Source organism: Miniopterus schreibersii (genome assembly GCF_964146895.1).
Source record: "Miniopterus schreibersii genome assembly, chromosome: 4".
NCBI classification, from domain to species: Eukaryota; Metazoa; Chordata; class Mammalia; order Chiroptera; family Miniopteridae; genus Miniopterus; species Miniopterus schreibersii.
Genome location: NC_138105.1, coordinates 89,070,773 through 89,086,573, shown reverse-complemented (window position 1 = coordinate 89,086,573; position 15,801 = coordinate 89,070,773). Strand labels below are relative to the sequence as shown.

The window sequence follows — 15,801 nt, the reverse complement described above, 5'->3', positions numbered from 1 at the left end:
GAAAAATCATTTACTTTCTTGTCAGGTGCACAGATGATGCTATGATTAAATTAAACCCCAAAGAATTTTCAAGATGAAAATAATCTTGGGGAAATCTCTGGCGTTAATATGATGCTTAGGAGAGAAAGTAATTTGCAGCTTGCTTGATCCCTGTAATAGTGTCGATGTCTCCCTGCCCCACTGACAATGGAAATTTTGTTTGCAAAGATCATTTCACTCAAGGTGATTCCAAAAGGACATCGCAACATCTCAAACCCATGAGCCAGCCAGTCTGGGGGAGTGGGAGGTGGGGGGCTTCTATGAGTTCTGTTAAATGCAATGCATTCCTATAAGAAGCTGAAGATATTTGTTGATTAATTAGCCAAAGCTCCTAAGGAACAGTAGGCCACAGTCCATATTGAGTTTGGTCACTGTCAACTCTTTTAAAGTTGTCCAGGACCCTCCGAGATGGTGCCTGAATGCTAGCCCTGCCCACACCCCTGGGTGTGCTAAGCCTATGAGTCTTTCTCACCCTCTAGTCTGGGGAAAAGGGGCCTAGATATGTCAAGACAGACACTGGGGAAATCCATTCTAAACCTCAGATTTCAACCCCCACTTAATGTGATTACATATTCAGTGGTATTTCCTCCAAGGGTTTGTATCTGCCTAATTCATTATAAACTGATTTAGGGCTCCTGTTTCTTTATTAAGCATCTTAAAGCTATGAGCAAGTCATGAGACCTGTCTAGACCTCAGGGTTCTCATCCGCAAAATGAGAGAATTAATAACCCATTGCTGGAAGTGTTGATCTGTCAAGGAATCTTAGGAGGGACTATAGTATTAAATAGGAACTAATAATAGAAATTATTATTGTTATTATTAACATGTTTGGAAGCTTAATATTGTCCAGATACCATAACTCTCTGAACTTCATTCTCTTCTTCTATAGAAAAGATTCATTTCAGAGGCTATTTAGGAGAATTAAATAAGATCATAGGAGGTAAATATTTATTAGCACAGGATTTATATTAGTTAGAAAATTATGTCAAAACTTAGCCTCTGAAAACAACGGACCTTTGTTACCATATGGTTTCTGTGGATTAGGAGTCCAGGAGCGGCTTAGCTGGGCACGGACCTCTGGCTCAAGGTGTCTCTTGAGGTTTCAGTCAAGCTGTCAGTCAGAGTCGTGGGCTCCGCTAAACACTCAGTGAGGTGGGTCGGTTGGGGGTGGAGGGGAGTCCTTCTTCCAAGCTCATGGACACAACTGTCAGCAGGCCTGTTCCTTGCCGTCTCCACAGAGTGCTCCACAACCCGGCAGCTGCTTTTCCCCAGGGCGAGCCATCCCAGGCAGAGCGAGAAAGAACACTGTATCGGTAGCCAGTCTTTATGAACGAACCTGGAAGTGAGATCTGATCACTTTTGCAGAATTCTCCTCATTAGAAAGGAGTCACTAGTCCTAGCTGGAACTCCAGGGGAGGGCATTGCATAGGGCATGAATTCCAGGAGGTGGAGATCACTGAGAACCACCTAAGAGGCTACCACCACGGTATCTGACATACACGAAATGTTAAATGATTGGTAACTATTGTGATTATTACATAGAAAATTCGAAATAAGTAAATTCAGAGGTTTTATTTGGAAGCTTACATTTCCAATGATGTGCTGGGGGAATTTTTATAATTTATGCCAATCCCAACTTCCAGCAAGGAGTATCTTAATCGCTTTTCCAAGTATTTAATGTATAACCAGTGGCTCCTTGAACGACTTCCTGTGCCCCCCTAGTGTCTGTACACACCTGATTGCCAGTTCAGCAACCCCTAAAGGAAGGCTCGGAAATAATGAACTGCAGTCCTACTCCCTCTGGAAGAAATTATAACATTCTCAGAAACTTCTAGATCAGTGGTTCCCAAATCTGTCATTTCAGAACAACTTCCACAGTTTTTGCCAAAATCCACATATTACGTGCACTATTTTTTATTTAATGATTTCGTTTAAATGGACCTAACTTTGAACATTTTAAAATTTACTTTTAGAAGAAATTTTTGGCACAACAGTAAATGAAAAATCGTCGCCCTGTGCCACGCAGAAAAGAACACTGCTAAATAAAGACTATGTGAACTGCACAATGCTATTAAAATCGATAATGCAGTTGACTGCCACGGCTTTTCTCTAGCTTTATTTAAAAGTGATGTTTACGGAACACAAAGAGGATTAAGAATATATTAAGAACCAAAATCTGACTTGATATTTGATATAACCAAAAGTAGCAGAGGAGAACACCAGAAAAAATAAGTTTATTTAAACCAATAAGACTTTCACATCCATAGTCAGCCACCAGCACACTCAGACCAACAGATAAACACACAGTTCATGTATTTTTTCAGTTAAGAATCCACAATTTGAGTGGTAATGGTCTGCCTCCAATACTAAGTTGGATGACCTTGGGCAAGTTACTGAAAATTTCTCTGTTTCCATTTCTTCATCTCTAAAGTTGGTAATAACCCCACTACCTACCACACTGGAATGTTCTGAGGAACAAAAGAGCTGAAATGACTGTGACACACAGAGAGCATTACACATACTGTCCTTCCCATCGCATAAATATGTTTATTATCTCATATCATCCCTATATCAGTCCCCATCTTGCTGAACTATTTCCATTCTCAGTCCCAGGCAGTCTCCTTCATATTTTTTTGTTGCTGTTTGAAATATTGCAAGGAAATGTAAAAATCAGAGAATGATTCCTGGTAGGTGATCTGTATAGTGGTACAGTTTGGTAACTATTTTACTGAAAGATAAAGTGAGATTTTACACCTACATTTCCAACATCGATTAGTAATACCAAATGTATAATTCTGACTCTTTACAGGAAACCTGTGAATCCATCCTCAACTGTGCCCTGGAAGAGGTAAAGCAATTTCATGGACCACAGAAGCCAGACCGCAAGCTCTTTGGGTCCCGCCCACCTTCTGAGACACCTCCCCTGGCCTCAGGAGCCGCAGTCCCAGAAGTTGGATTGGTCATTGATGGGAAGACACTGAATGCCATTTTCCAGGGAAAGCTGGAGAAGAAATTTCTGGAGTTGACCCGGTACTGCCGGTCTGTCCTGTGCTGCCGTTGCACCCCGCTCCAGAAGAGCATGATGGTCAAGCTGGTGCGAGACAAGTTGAGCGTCATGACCCTTTCCATAGGTACCCGTCATGCTGAGGTGTGGGTGGGAGTTTGGTTGGGTTGATCTGGCAAGAGGCCTGGACCAGAGGTGGGGAATCAAGTATCAAAGTCAAGATGCTTAGGCTGAAGGCCATTGTCTTAAAGGGGGATCAAAGTGACAAGATGTGGCAGCCAAGAGATGAAGCAGAGGCTGAGCAGAGTGGGAGAGTGAACCAGAGCTCTCAGGATTAGCAGGTGAACTAAGGAAAGATCAGGACTTGGATGGAGGGCAGAGCTAAGAGATGCCTCAAATTGGGGACATCCCGGTAGCTCAATAATATACACCCAAGCCAACTCAGTTCTGGGATGTAGACCATTTCCCCCTCAATACTTATCACATGGCACAATACTATGAACCTCAGGTGTTTGTGAATTTGATATTCTGCTGAGTATTGATGGCTGGTGGGGAGATTTAAAAGCTGGGCCTGTCCCATATTTATTTTTGTATGTCCATTCATAAATACAGGCCCCAGCATAAAGCATACATTCAATTAAATGCTGGCTTGTAGGCTGGTGAAGAATTCTTCATAGGAGACTAAACTTAAATCATGGTTGAGGCAGAGAAGTAAAACCTGTGCTTCCTTCAAACCTTCCAGCAACAACCAATCCTGGTTTACAAGAATCTTACTGATCTGGTCTCCATCAACCCTCCAGCCATCTTTCTCAACACAGCCACCTTCCTCTCCCCAGCATGCCACACTCCAGGTTCCAACCCAAAGAAACTGCTTCCCATTCCCCAAGAGCCAAATAATCATGGGAAGAAAATTCTCTACCCCAATCGTTTTCTGTGATGTCTAATGTAGGTTTAATTGCAAATCATGAGGACCTACTGGAAAAAGAGGTGGGGTCAGGAGGTGAAGGCAATGTAGTCTACAAGCCCCAGCCCGCAGGCTGAATCCAGCCCACTGCATGTTTTTATAGGGATGCTAAGAATAGTTTTTTTTTTTTCCTACATATAAGGACAGTTGTTTAATTTTGCTTCTTGGCCGACAAGGCCTAAAATATTTATTATCTGGCCCCTTTACGGAAAAAGTTTCCTAAACTCTCATGTGAACAGATAAGGCATTAAGAAGAGCTAGGCTTGTGAGCTATACAGCTCACTGTGTAGAGCTGTGCTGTCCAAAATGGTTGCCACCTAGCTAGCTGTGGCTATTTACATTTAAAATTAAAATTAAATAGAATTTCACCAGCCATGTTTCAATAGTCCCATGGGGCTAGTGGTTTCCATGTTGGACAGTAAGGATATATGACATTTCCATCATTACAGACAAATCTATTTGGCAGTACAGGCCCTAACAACCTCCAGTTTCCTGAATTAGTTCATTGAATGGGAACTCAATGTGACTAAATGTACCTCAACCAAGAAATTAGTCAATCTCATTTGTCTATATTCAAAAACAAAACTGAACACCTTTTTGGTCCTTTGATACCATTGACAATCTGATGACTTAGCTGTCCAAACATCCCAGTTGTCTTGATATTGTCAGTATTTCCTGTCATCCTGAGTTAGGGAAGGTATACCAGCCTCGGAATTGGAAAGAGCTCCAGCTTTCCTGGGTCTCTTCACTAGCTGGGTTACTCTTGCCAAGTCCCTATGTTGCTCAGTTTCTCCATTCGCTCCTCAGAGTCCATTGTAACACTAGCAAAGGCCTTTTGTGTAAACTATAAGCACAGCTCTAGTCTCACATACCCACCATTGTATTCTCAGTTCCTAACAAGGTGCCTAGAAAAAGGACCCAAATATTTGTTGAATGATAAAGAAGAATTTGAATGTCCAAAGAAGAAAAGACATGTTTTTGGCCAAACACCGTAGCAATTGACTTTTCCCTTAGGACCAGGGTAGTGTTTGTTAAAAGGATTCAATCAAGCACAAATAGGACACTTTTGAGCCACTGGTATAACACCCTTCTCAGTGTCCCAAAGATACCTCATGACTTCTCTTCTTTCAGGGGACGGGGCCAATGACGTGAGCATGATTCAAGCTGCTGACATTGGGATTGGCATATCTGGACAGGAAGGCATGCAGGTGCTGTTCCCATCAACTGTTCTGGTCTCTCCCTTGCTCTCCTGATCCTTGTGGGAGTTAGGGCATTCTTCGCAGTGTCGGGTGAACTTCTACCCAAGAGTTTTGCAGAATTATCATCTGATAGGAGACTTCTAAGTCAAACCTTCATCACCAGCTCCCTACTGCCCGGTCTTTCAGAACACAGAGATCAAAGGATGCTCAGCTTTTTACAGACAGCTGGCGATATCTGTGTTCTACAGCCAGATAGTACCCACCCATTCAGGGAAGTGTTACCACCAGAAACTAATGTTTTTCCTTAAGTCCTATGTACACTCACCCCAAAAAATGCATGAGCAGGAGTTTGGAGTATAGAAAGTTTAATATTGAACTGGCCGATCCAGAGACAGGGAACTAATGTTAAAGCCCAATGCCCCAAAGGCATGTAGGTAACAGATTATACAGGGCAAAATCACAAGACACCATGGTTCAGGGGTCATGCAGGGAGCTGATTGTCAGAGGTGAGATAAGGGTGATGAATTGTGTCTTCAGGTCTTGAGGGCAGTTCTGAGGTCTCTTCTCATGTCCCTCTGTCCGAGAAAGGAGTCAGGGGAGTCATTCCACCCTAGGGCTCAGGAGCTGAAACATAAGTTAGGTCAAGATGTTATTATTAGCCAGCCATGTTATCCAGACCATGTGACCATTGGTCAGGTCTTGGCTACTGTTTTCTGCTGCCTTGGGGGCTGCTGATTATCCAGAGGAAAGTCTAAGGGAGACAGGGGGAGAGGGAGACAGAGAGATTTCTAGAGTTAGGATTTAAAGCTAAATTTACTCAAAGTCATAACGACCCCCAGTTTCAGGAGACTAAGCCTTCCTCTCACTCCATGCTTCCTCCCTAGATGAATGCAGACTTATAACCAGTCTTGTCCAAACCTCACAGTCTTAAGAGTACTAGGGACTGTGTCTTGTTCTTAGTGATCCCAAGGGCAGTAGACACATGCCTTCAGAGAGTGGAGTGAATGGCCTGCCTCAGGAGTGACCAGGGATGGTCAGAGGTTTGAGGACAACTTGCCTAGAAGCCCCTACTCTCCGGGTAACCATCGCATCCCTGGCAGGGTGCTCAAAACATACTGGGCCACAGTAAATGCTTGTTGGATAAATGGAAAGAGATGAAGGGCCAAATTAGAGCACTGGCCCCTTCTGACTTGCCCTCATGGGGTTCTAGTGAGGTTTGGCTTTCCCAGGGGAGAAAGTGTGGTGTCAGAGTCGAAAGAGCCCCCAAGGGCACCACATCATGGCAGAAGGTCTTTTAGACTCTACCAGTTATAGACCTAGAACAAAGCCCTGCCCTCGGGAAGCCTCTCTGGTGCACTGGCAGCACTGATGGACGCAATGTCTCTGTTCTGCCCTCACAGGCGGTCATGTCCAGCGACTTTGCCATCTCCCGTTTCAGACATCTCAAGAAGCTGCTGCTGGTGCATGGCCACTGGTGCTACTCACGGCTGGCCAGGATGGTGGTGTACTACTTCTACAAGAACGTGGTGAGTGGCCCATGGCGGCCTCCCACCCGGACTGTGGGAGTCTTTGCCGGGGACCAGCTGTCCCCAGAGTCACAGACAATCTTAGCAGGAGGGGAGGAGTCAGGCTCATCGGGATTGTGAATCCCGATACTGTCCCTTACTAGCTCTGTGTGACCTTGGGCAAGGCAATGTACTTCTCTGGACCTCAATTTCGTCTTTGACAAAATGGATCTAATACTGTCTACTTTGTGACGTTGGTGGGAGGATAGCAGTACAATGCTTGCCGAGGAGGCGGCATGCGCAGTTACAGAGATGGACTCTGGAGTCAGGCATGTTGGTTTGAATCTATGGTAATTTGGTACTGGCCCTAAGCCTTCGCTTGCCATCGATAAAATGAGACTGGTAAAAGTACCTTCCTCATATATTTGCTAAGAAGATTAAATGAGAGTTTGTGTATAAAATGATAGGCACGTAGTAATTATCCCATAGAGTTAGCTATTATTTTTTATCACTGTCGTTGCTGCTGTTACTCTTAGAGGGGCTCCATAATGAGATTTGTTTTCTGACTGCAAGGAAGAGAAGGATTTGAAGAACAACTAGCATGCTTTGTGAATATGGAGAGTCACTTAACCTCTCTGAGCCTTGGTTTCCTCATGAATAACATGGGAGACTATGACCCTCTCTGTCCCTAGTAGTATTATCAAAAGGCCTTCATGTCACAGCTCTGGACTGCACGGAGCACTCTACAAACAGAAAAATTTGTTTCTCCAAAAAAATATGTTCATTTGCCTTTTTGATAAGGGCCCAGAGCAGGCACATACCAGCTGAGGTATCAAAACTGTTGGAGGCTCTTGTCTGGAAATCCCTTGATTAACAAGGGGTATAGGAAGAAATCAGAGCATTGCTGTCTTAGGGGAGGGAAAGGGGCCTGAGATTTTCATTATCTAGTTCAAGGACCTTTGAATAATCCCCAAGAGTCTCCAAATAGAATCCACTCCTGTTTGCATAAGGCAAGAGGGAGGAGTGAGACCAGGGGGATGGAAGAGAAAAATATTGTCCAAGTAGCAGCCTGAAAATTACATTTTTTCCCTCTTGCTCCATCCCCCAGTCCTGATCGCAGGCACTGTCACGGTTACCCTTGCTCAGGAGTGAGCATTTCTGTGCAGAGTTCAATGTGTGCGTTTACATATATATATAAAGAGCATGGCAAAAATAATGTTAATCCGATAAGCCGGGTGATACTATTTCAGCAAGTCTATGCAAAGTCACTCAATTTGACTTGAAACTCACTCTGAGCATAAAGGACTTTATTTAGAATTCAGCATGCCCCTGTTTAATTTCTTCCTCTTGGCCTCTAAGGGAACAGTTCTTTTGAATAAGCCCAACCTCTTCTCCGCATTAAATTTGTGACATAGAAGAGGCAACGCTGCCAGCCATGCTTTCAAAGCTAAAATGATATTTATTTCCAGCCCGATGCTGTGCTGTCAACTGCGATACGGACGCCGCATTATCTCCCTTTGCAATTAGAGGGTGGAGAACTCTGACCTCTGCATCTGAAACTAATTTCCAAGGACTAAAACCCTGCCTGCTCTGCGATGTGAGCCGTGAATTCATTACTGCACCGTAGTTTCTTGGGAGAAAGGCAAGCACCCGACCTGGCAACGCCATCATGGGGTTCAGTGCACCCTCCAAGGTGCCAGGGCTCCAGACAGGCAGTGGAGATACGCAAGGTCCTCCCAGGGCCTCAGGGGAGGAAACACTCTTCAGTGTTAGAACTCCAGCGTGAGTGTTAGGGAGAAGAGCAGCTGAGATAGACAAGTGATTATTCAAATCTCTGTCAAATATCTACTGTGTTGGGAACATTATCAGGCACTGGGTATAGAGACAGATGCACTCACTGCCCTCAGGAGGCTCACCATCTAAATCAGGGCTCAGCAAACTTGTTCTGCAAAGGGCCACATGATAAATATTTTCAGCTTCGTGGGCCATCCAGCCTCTGTCACAAGTGCTTAACTCCTCTGTGGCCCCATGAAAGCAGTTATAGCCACTGTGCAGATGAATTGATGTGGCTGTGTCCCGGCATTTATGGCTGGATTGGTTGGTCATCTCCTGGTCTCAATAAATCTTGCTTCTCAAGACATCGTTTTTGGACCAGCAGCATTAGTGTTACCTAGACACTTGCACAAATGCAGATCCTCGTGCTCCACCCCAGACCTGCTAACTCAACCTGCATTTTAATAAAATCCCGATATGATTGCTATGAACCTTAAAGATTGATAAGCACTAGTATAGGGGGAAAGAACTTAATTTAATATCTCCCTAGAGGAAGGCCAGGGTGCTATGGACACCTCTCTAGGAGACGGGAGACCAAGGCTCAGAGAGGTTAAGTGACTCTTCCATGTTCACACAGCTTACTGGCATCAGGCAAGACTAAAACCCAGATAACCTCCCTACTCTAAACATTTTTGCCAATAGATACTTAGTGTCCTGACCTCTGTGAGCTCCCTGTTGGGAAGTGACATGTAGGGTCTCAGGTGGAAAGGAACAATAACCCAAAGGTAGACTGAGAAGGCTTGGGGGCTGGGGGAGGTCAACGAGAAAGCCTTGAAAACTCAGGTGCTGCTTGTAGCCCTTTCCAGCTCTGAACTTGGACAAGGGGTAACTGATTATCTTAGAACCTCAGATTCCTCATCTGTAGAGTGGGACTAGTAACATTATTATCAAGATATATTATATTAATACTATAACACATAAATATGATATTGTATTATTAGCAATAATATTAATCTTGCAAGTTTGTTGGGACAAATTATAATGTATATCACACATGTAATAATGTACAATATACTATACCACACAAATAGAAGGTCAAATAATAATTATTGCATTACTAATAGTATTAACATGTTTATATTATTTTTACAGTAATAAATAGCAAATCTCTTCAAAATAACACTGACCCAGCAGTTGGGGAATGAGAATTCCAGCTTGAACACAAACCTGCTGAATTATGTCCTATAATAACCTTTGCCCCTCTGGGACTCAGCCACACAGCAGAGAAGTTCTAGTCCTAACTCCAGGACCAGCTGCTCATGTGACCTTGCTCCGGTCACCAAAGCACATCACAACCTGCATCTGTCTTCAGAGACAGTAACAGTGGCCCAGCCCATCTCAGGTTGGAGGGCTTGAGTGGGAGAGAGCTTTAGAAAGCAGAAAGCAACAGTTAGATTTCCTAAGTCACCCCTCTGAGCTGCGTGACCATTAGGAAAGGGTTGAGAGAGAAACCTTCTCATGGAGTCATCTTCCCACCAGGCTTCCTGCCCACAGTCCAGTGTTTCTACCATCCCGCCCTCAGGACCATCCCTCTCTCTTTCCATGCTACTACTACTAACCGCTGCCTCTCTGTACTACGTGCCATGGTCTAGGCACTACTGCCCCCATCGGAAAGCTGGCAAGGTGACGTTCAGAAAGGTTGAGCAATTTGCCCAAAGTCACACAGTAAGAACTGGGGATTCAAAACAAGTCCTCTCTGTCTCCAAAACCTGTGCTCTTACCCACAACAGTACACTTACCTTAACAAAGTCCTGAAGGACATTAGTAGTGGTAGTAGTAGTAGTTAGTAGGTAGTAGCAGTAGTAGTTAGTAGTGATAATAGTGTGAGGAGCTGCTGCTCCGAGGATGTGAGTTATCTCCAATCCTTACCTGACTCTGCACGTCACCGATGTGGAGACTGATGCTCCCTGTCACTAGGTGACTTGTCAGAGGCCCCAGGCAGCAGCTGAGGACGGGCTGCCTGTAGGTCCTCGCTCACCAGGCCGCTCTGTCTCCCTGCAGTGCTACGTCAACCTGCTCTTCTGGTACCAGTTCTTCTGTGGCTTCTCAGGCTCCACCATGATCGATTACTGGCAGATGATATTCTTCAACCTCTTCTTTACCTCGCTGCCCCCTCTCGTCTTCGGGATTCTTGATAAAGACATCTCAGCGGAAACGCTCCTGGCGTTGCCTGAGCTGTACAAGAGCGGCCAGGACTCCGAGGTAAGGGGCTCGGCTTCTCCCTGGAGGTGTCAGAGCAAGAGCCCTGGGCTGGGGGTCAGGAGCCCTGCCTTCTGGTCACCACTCTACCACTCACCTCCCACGTGACCAAGTAACTTCCCTCCCACTCATGGCCTGTTTCTCATTTGCTGGTGAGACTGATGGACCAGACCAGTGAGTATGTTTCTTTTTAGTGATTTCTTAATTATATCACCCATTATGGGACTATCTTAGTGGAAGGGGAAGAGGCATGTAGCTAGCCCCACCCCCACCCCCCATCTCCAGGCCTTAAACAGAAGCCCTAAGGCTTGGTTTGGGAACCCCTGGGACTAAAAACCAGTTTTCTCATCACCGGGTGAGGCATTCATAAATGAGGGCTTCCACTCACAGCAGGGAAGGCAAAACTCAAGATTACACATGATCTAGACTTGTCGGTATCAAGTAGACTAAAGAAGGCCTGGGGCACCATCAGAATGGTTTCTTTTTTTTTTTTTTTTAGCATTCCAATTCCCTTTAATGGTTATTTAACTATCTAGCATTTGAGTTATATCCTTAGTGGTTGATCTAAAGCTTACAAAATGCATCATAACTTACACACTAGCTGTATTTTAGTGAGACAGAGAAAGTTCACTTTTATAGAGCTCTATCCATCACCTCAGGGGGTTGGCTGCAGGAGCCAGACAAGGAAACTGCCTCACAGGAGGAGCTCTAGGAAAGGGGACACTGAAATGCCTGAGAGCACCTTCACACCTGGGGGAGAGGAGAGCAAAGCCAGGTGGGGTGCCCGAGAGCTGGCGTTATATTGTGGATAGCCAGCAAAGAAACAAGCCCAGTCCTAACCCAAAGACAGGAGAGCACAGCAGCCCTGCAGCTCAGCCAAGGGGGACATGCGATGGCGCAGGTGCATCCTAGGCCTTCTACCTGCCCGCTTCCCACAGGCACACTAGCCAGATGATGCATTCCTTGAGTATCTAGCATTAAAAGAAGTTAATGTAGCAAAAGCGTAAACTGTAAGTAGTTTCACTTTTCCCAGGGAAGGCACAAAATCAGAAGGCTTTGAGCTCTGTCTCTTGGCAAACTGTGACCCTGGTCTGCGACAGATCTTCCTTTCAAATGTCATTTAGGAACCTTAGAATCTCCACACTTACCAAGTTATTTTTTTATTAAAAAGGCTTTTTGTCATTCATTTATTGTGTTTTCTAGATTCCACATATAAGTGAGATTGTATGGTATTTGTCTTTCTCTGTCTGAATTATTTCACTTAGCATAATATCATCTAGGTGCACCCATGCTGTCACAAATGGCAAGATATTCCTTTTTGTGTGTGTGTGGTGAATGTGTGTGTGTGTGTGTGTGTGTATACACACACACAAATACAATGAACATAGAGGTACATATTTTTTCAAATTAGTGTTTTTGTTTTCTTCAAATAATACCCAGAAGTGGAATTTCTAGATCATATGGCAACTCTATTTTTAATTTTTGAGGAACCTCCATACTCTCTCACAGTGGCTGCAGCAATGTGCAATTCCACCAGCAGTGCACAAGGGTTCCCTCTTCCACATGCTCACCAGCACTCGTTGTTTGTGGAGTTAGTGATGAAAGCCATTCCGGTGGTGGTAACTGCTGGTGTGTTCTTTCTTTGCAGTGTTATAACCTGTTGACTTTCTGGGTTTCCATGATGGATGCGTTCTACCAGAGCCTCATCTGTTTCTTTATTCCTTACCTGGTAAGTCATACAGTTCCATTCTAACCATACAAATTGTAGGGTGGAACTGGTCCTGTTTATAGGAAATCCTAGACTAGTAGTATCTTTCTGGATACTTCAGATCAGAGGCTCAAAACAGGTGGCCTGTGGACTGCATCCACCCTAGGGTATTTGATGAGTCAGAAAGCTTTACCCAAACATTTTACTTTCTGCCAGGTTTTGGAAAACTGAACACTCCTGTTACATTGGATCCTTTTTCCCTCATGGCAGAAATCTAGAGTTGACTCACAGCCCTGCTCAGATGGAGCCCATATTCTCCAGTTTGCCATAGTCCCCACCACTCCATTTTGTCTCATGCCTGGCCTTCTCCATTCATTTACTGTTTCCTACTTGAGCACTGAAGGTATTTGAATTTACAACCCTTGACTTAGATCTGTGCTCTATGCATTCAGGCAGCAAGTTCTGATAATAAAGAATACCACATTGCCTGAACCAAAAGCAGGAACGCATACAGGAAGGACACCAGCCCCATCTCAATCTGGTTCCCCAGTGTAGAATGAGAATTTAGATAGCGAAGGATTGTTGTATTTCTCCTGGACAAGGAACTAGAATGTGGGGCCATTGCTACCCGGTAAACAGAAGTGTCTACCGGGCCTCAGGGCTCATATCCTTTTGCAATTAGCAACATGGGGGTGGAGAAAGCAGCCATTTCATGCTTTGTTTGAATTTCCCGCCTTATACTACCCTGGCCAGTCCTCTGCTTGTCTTTCCTGCTGAATCTTTTGTTCCTATTGTGAGCTCAATTTAAAGTTCCATAACCCACCACATCCACCCTCAGTTCTGGCCTTTGGCTGGACTACCTTTCCTCACTCTCTTCAAGAGATTAACTCCTTCTTACACTCTCAGCTGATATAGCCCCTCTTCTGTGCTCCCAGGGTGTCTATACTTGCCTCCATTGTAGCATTTACCCCCTTAAATTGTACTACATTTACCCTTCCAAGAAAGCTGTAAACCCCTTGAAGCTGGACACAAAAGTATCTTCACCAATTGGCCTCACTCCTGCTCGATAAATTATTCCATTCATCCCAAAACTTCTGGAATGCCCACCATGGCTTCCTGGGAAAATGTGTTTTTAAATAATTTAGCCCTGACAACTCACCCCTCACCTCCTTTGTTCTGTGAGCTAGTTGCACACAGATGGCAGCTGGGTGTCTTCTCTCCATTCCTCCCCAACCCTTGACACCTGCCTTCACAGACGCTATGGAATCACGGTGTCAAAGCCAAGGACTTGAGTCCACAGGCGTATCTGACGGTATCTATTTGTTCCCCCTCTGCAGACCTACAAGGACTCTGATATTGATGTCTTCACCTTTGGGACACCCATCAACACCATCGCCCTCGCCACAATCCTCCTGCACCAGGCGATGGAAATGAAGACCTGGGTAAGTGCCTCCTTGGCTTAAAAGTTGTGTTCCTGTTTACTGCCCACATTCAGATTTCCGAGCTGTTGGGCTTTTTATCATTCATCCACTCGCAAAATACATATTGAGCTTTTTCCCATGTCTCTCTTGTGCAGGGGTGAAAGGTATGTAGAAGAAAAAGTTCCTGGCCTCAGCATGTTTATCGTCTAGCCAGAATGATGAAACTAACATATATTACACAATGAGACAATTAGCTGCATAACTAGATAGCAATAAAAAAATTGAAGGGTGTTTTCAGAGACCAGGAGAATATTAGACTGACCATGCTGTGTGAGGGAGGTATGCTCCCCATTTAATTTCAAGGAGAAAAGATTAGAAAACTGTCTTTACGTAACCGCATCTCAAGCTGAAATATCTCATTTTAGTATCTAAAAGGGCAACACCAGCATTTTCATTAAGTTCTTCTCAGTAATAAATATAGAAACAAAGAGCGTAAAATTATATGCCAGGGACCTATCTACACGATTTCTAATGTACTATCTCATTTAACTTCCCAGAGCCCTTTGTGTTCAGTAGGTTTTTGTTTTGAAATTTAACTGACCTATGGTGTAATGACTTGACATATATACAAGGTGTCCCCAAAAAAATGTATACACACTTATCAGCTGATAGCTCAATGTTGGAAGTGAAATGTATTTTAATAAACACTGCCTTAATAATTATTCAAAGAGTGTGTGTATGCATTTTGGGGGGACACCCCACATATTGCAAAGTGATGGATGTTAACTAACCTTACTGTGGTCATCATTCTGTAATACATCTATGTGGTAGGTGTTTTTTATTCCCATTTTATAGATCTAGAGATAGGTATAATGAGGCTAAGAAACTTGCCCCAAGTAGTTTGAGAGAGAAGCATGTTCGAACTGGAAAGTCTGACTCTTGAGTTTGTAACCACTTGAGTGTGAGTGTATGAGATGTCACGGTAAGAGGCCACTTTATGGAAAGCTTTGTCCTTAGTCAAGGTGAAATGGCTCTTTCTGAAAACTTAAGTATTAGGAAATTTTTAAACTGCCTCAAGTAGGCTCAATGTGTCCCCTGCATTCTACATGCTCCCCGCCACCACTGTCACAAGCTACACCTGGCCCTGATGTGGCTGATCAGAGCCACCCACAGGACTTCGGGATGGCAGAGTTCCCATTTTGCAAACCTCTCTGCTCCAACTCATGCCCATGACAAATAGGACAAAGTGATAAAACCAAAAAGGCATAGTCAAGATTAAGTACAGGGTAAATTTCTTCAAGAACCACCAGCACCAGAAGAGGCTGCAACATGGGGGTGGCGTGAGGGGCGGAGGATGGACTGGACAGGTTCAAACTGCTGGCTTTCTGGGAGCTAGGACAGGATTCAGACTGCAGCAGTGGGGAGGCTGGATCCTAGACGGGGAGCACAGCTTTCTGCTGGGTCTGAGGCCTGGGCTTAAGAAAACAAGCTAAAAAATAAACAAACAGAAAATGCCAATCACAAGCATTTGGAGTTCCAGTTTTATCAGAAGCTATGAAAAAGGAAGGCAAGAGCCAAAGGTATAACTTTAATTCTAGGAACGGAGCCAACCTAGGAAACTTTTAGAACTCTTGAAATTGAAAGATTGTCAGTGAAATTAAAAATGCAATTCGTGGGATCCACTCTAGATGGGACACCGGCGCAGAGTAAGCTCCTGAACTGGACGGCCGTCTCTGGGAGCGCATGCAGAAGCCACGCAAATCTGAAGCAGTGAGTCAGAGGAATGGTAGCCTGAATGAGTGGCTCCAGCACCCACATCACAGGGGTCAGAACAGAAAAATGAAAGGATGGTAGAGAAGACTATTTGAAGAGAAAATCATTAAGAATAAAAAGTAATAAAAATAAATCTGGATATAACATAGTGAAACG

At 44.3% G+C, this 15,801-nt stretch overlaps 1 protein-coding gene across 1 annotated transcript in view; it reads left to right on the top strand.

The window, feature by feature from the left end:
• Positions 1-15,801, top strand: part of ATP10B (ATPase phospholipid transporting 10B (putative)) — a 216,370-nt gene that overhangs the window by 187,664 nt on the left and 12,905 nt on the right. The window contains exons 17-22 of the mRNA XM_081135492.1: positions 2,849-3,170; positions 5,139-5,215; positions 6,607-6,732; positions 10,546-10,746; positions 12,392-12,472; positions 13,789-13,893. Coding sequence (XP_080991618.1) covers positions 2,849-3,170; positions 5,139-5,215; positions 6,607-6,732; positions 10,546-10,746; positions 12,392-12,472; positions 13,789-13,893 — 912 coding nt within the window. The remainder of the gene's footprint in view (positions 1-2,848; positions 3,171-5,138; positions 5,216-6,606; positions 6,733-10,545; positions 10,747-12,391; positions 12,473-13,788; positions 13,894-15,801) is intronic.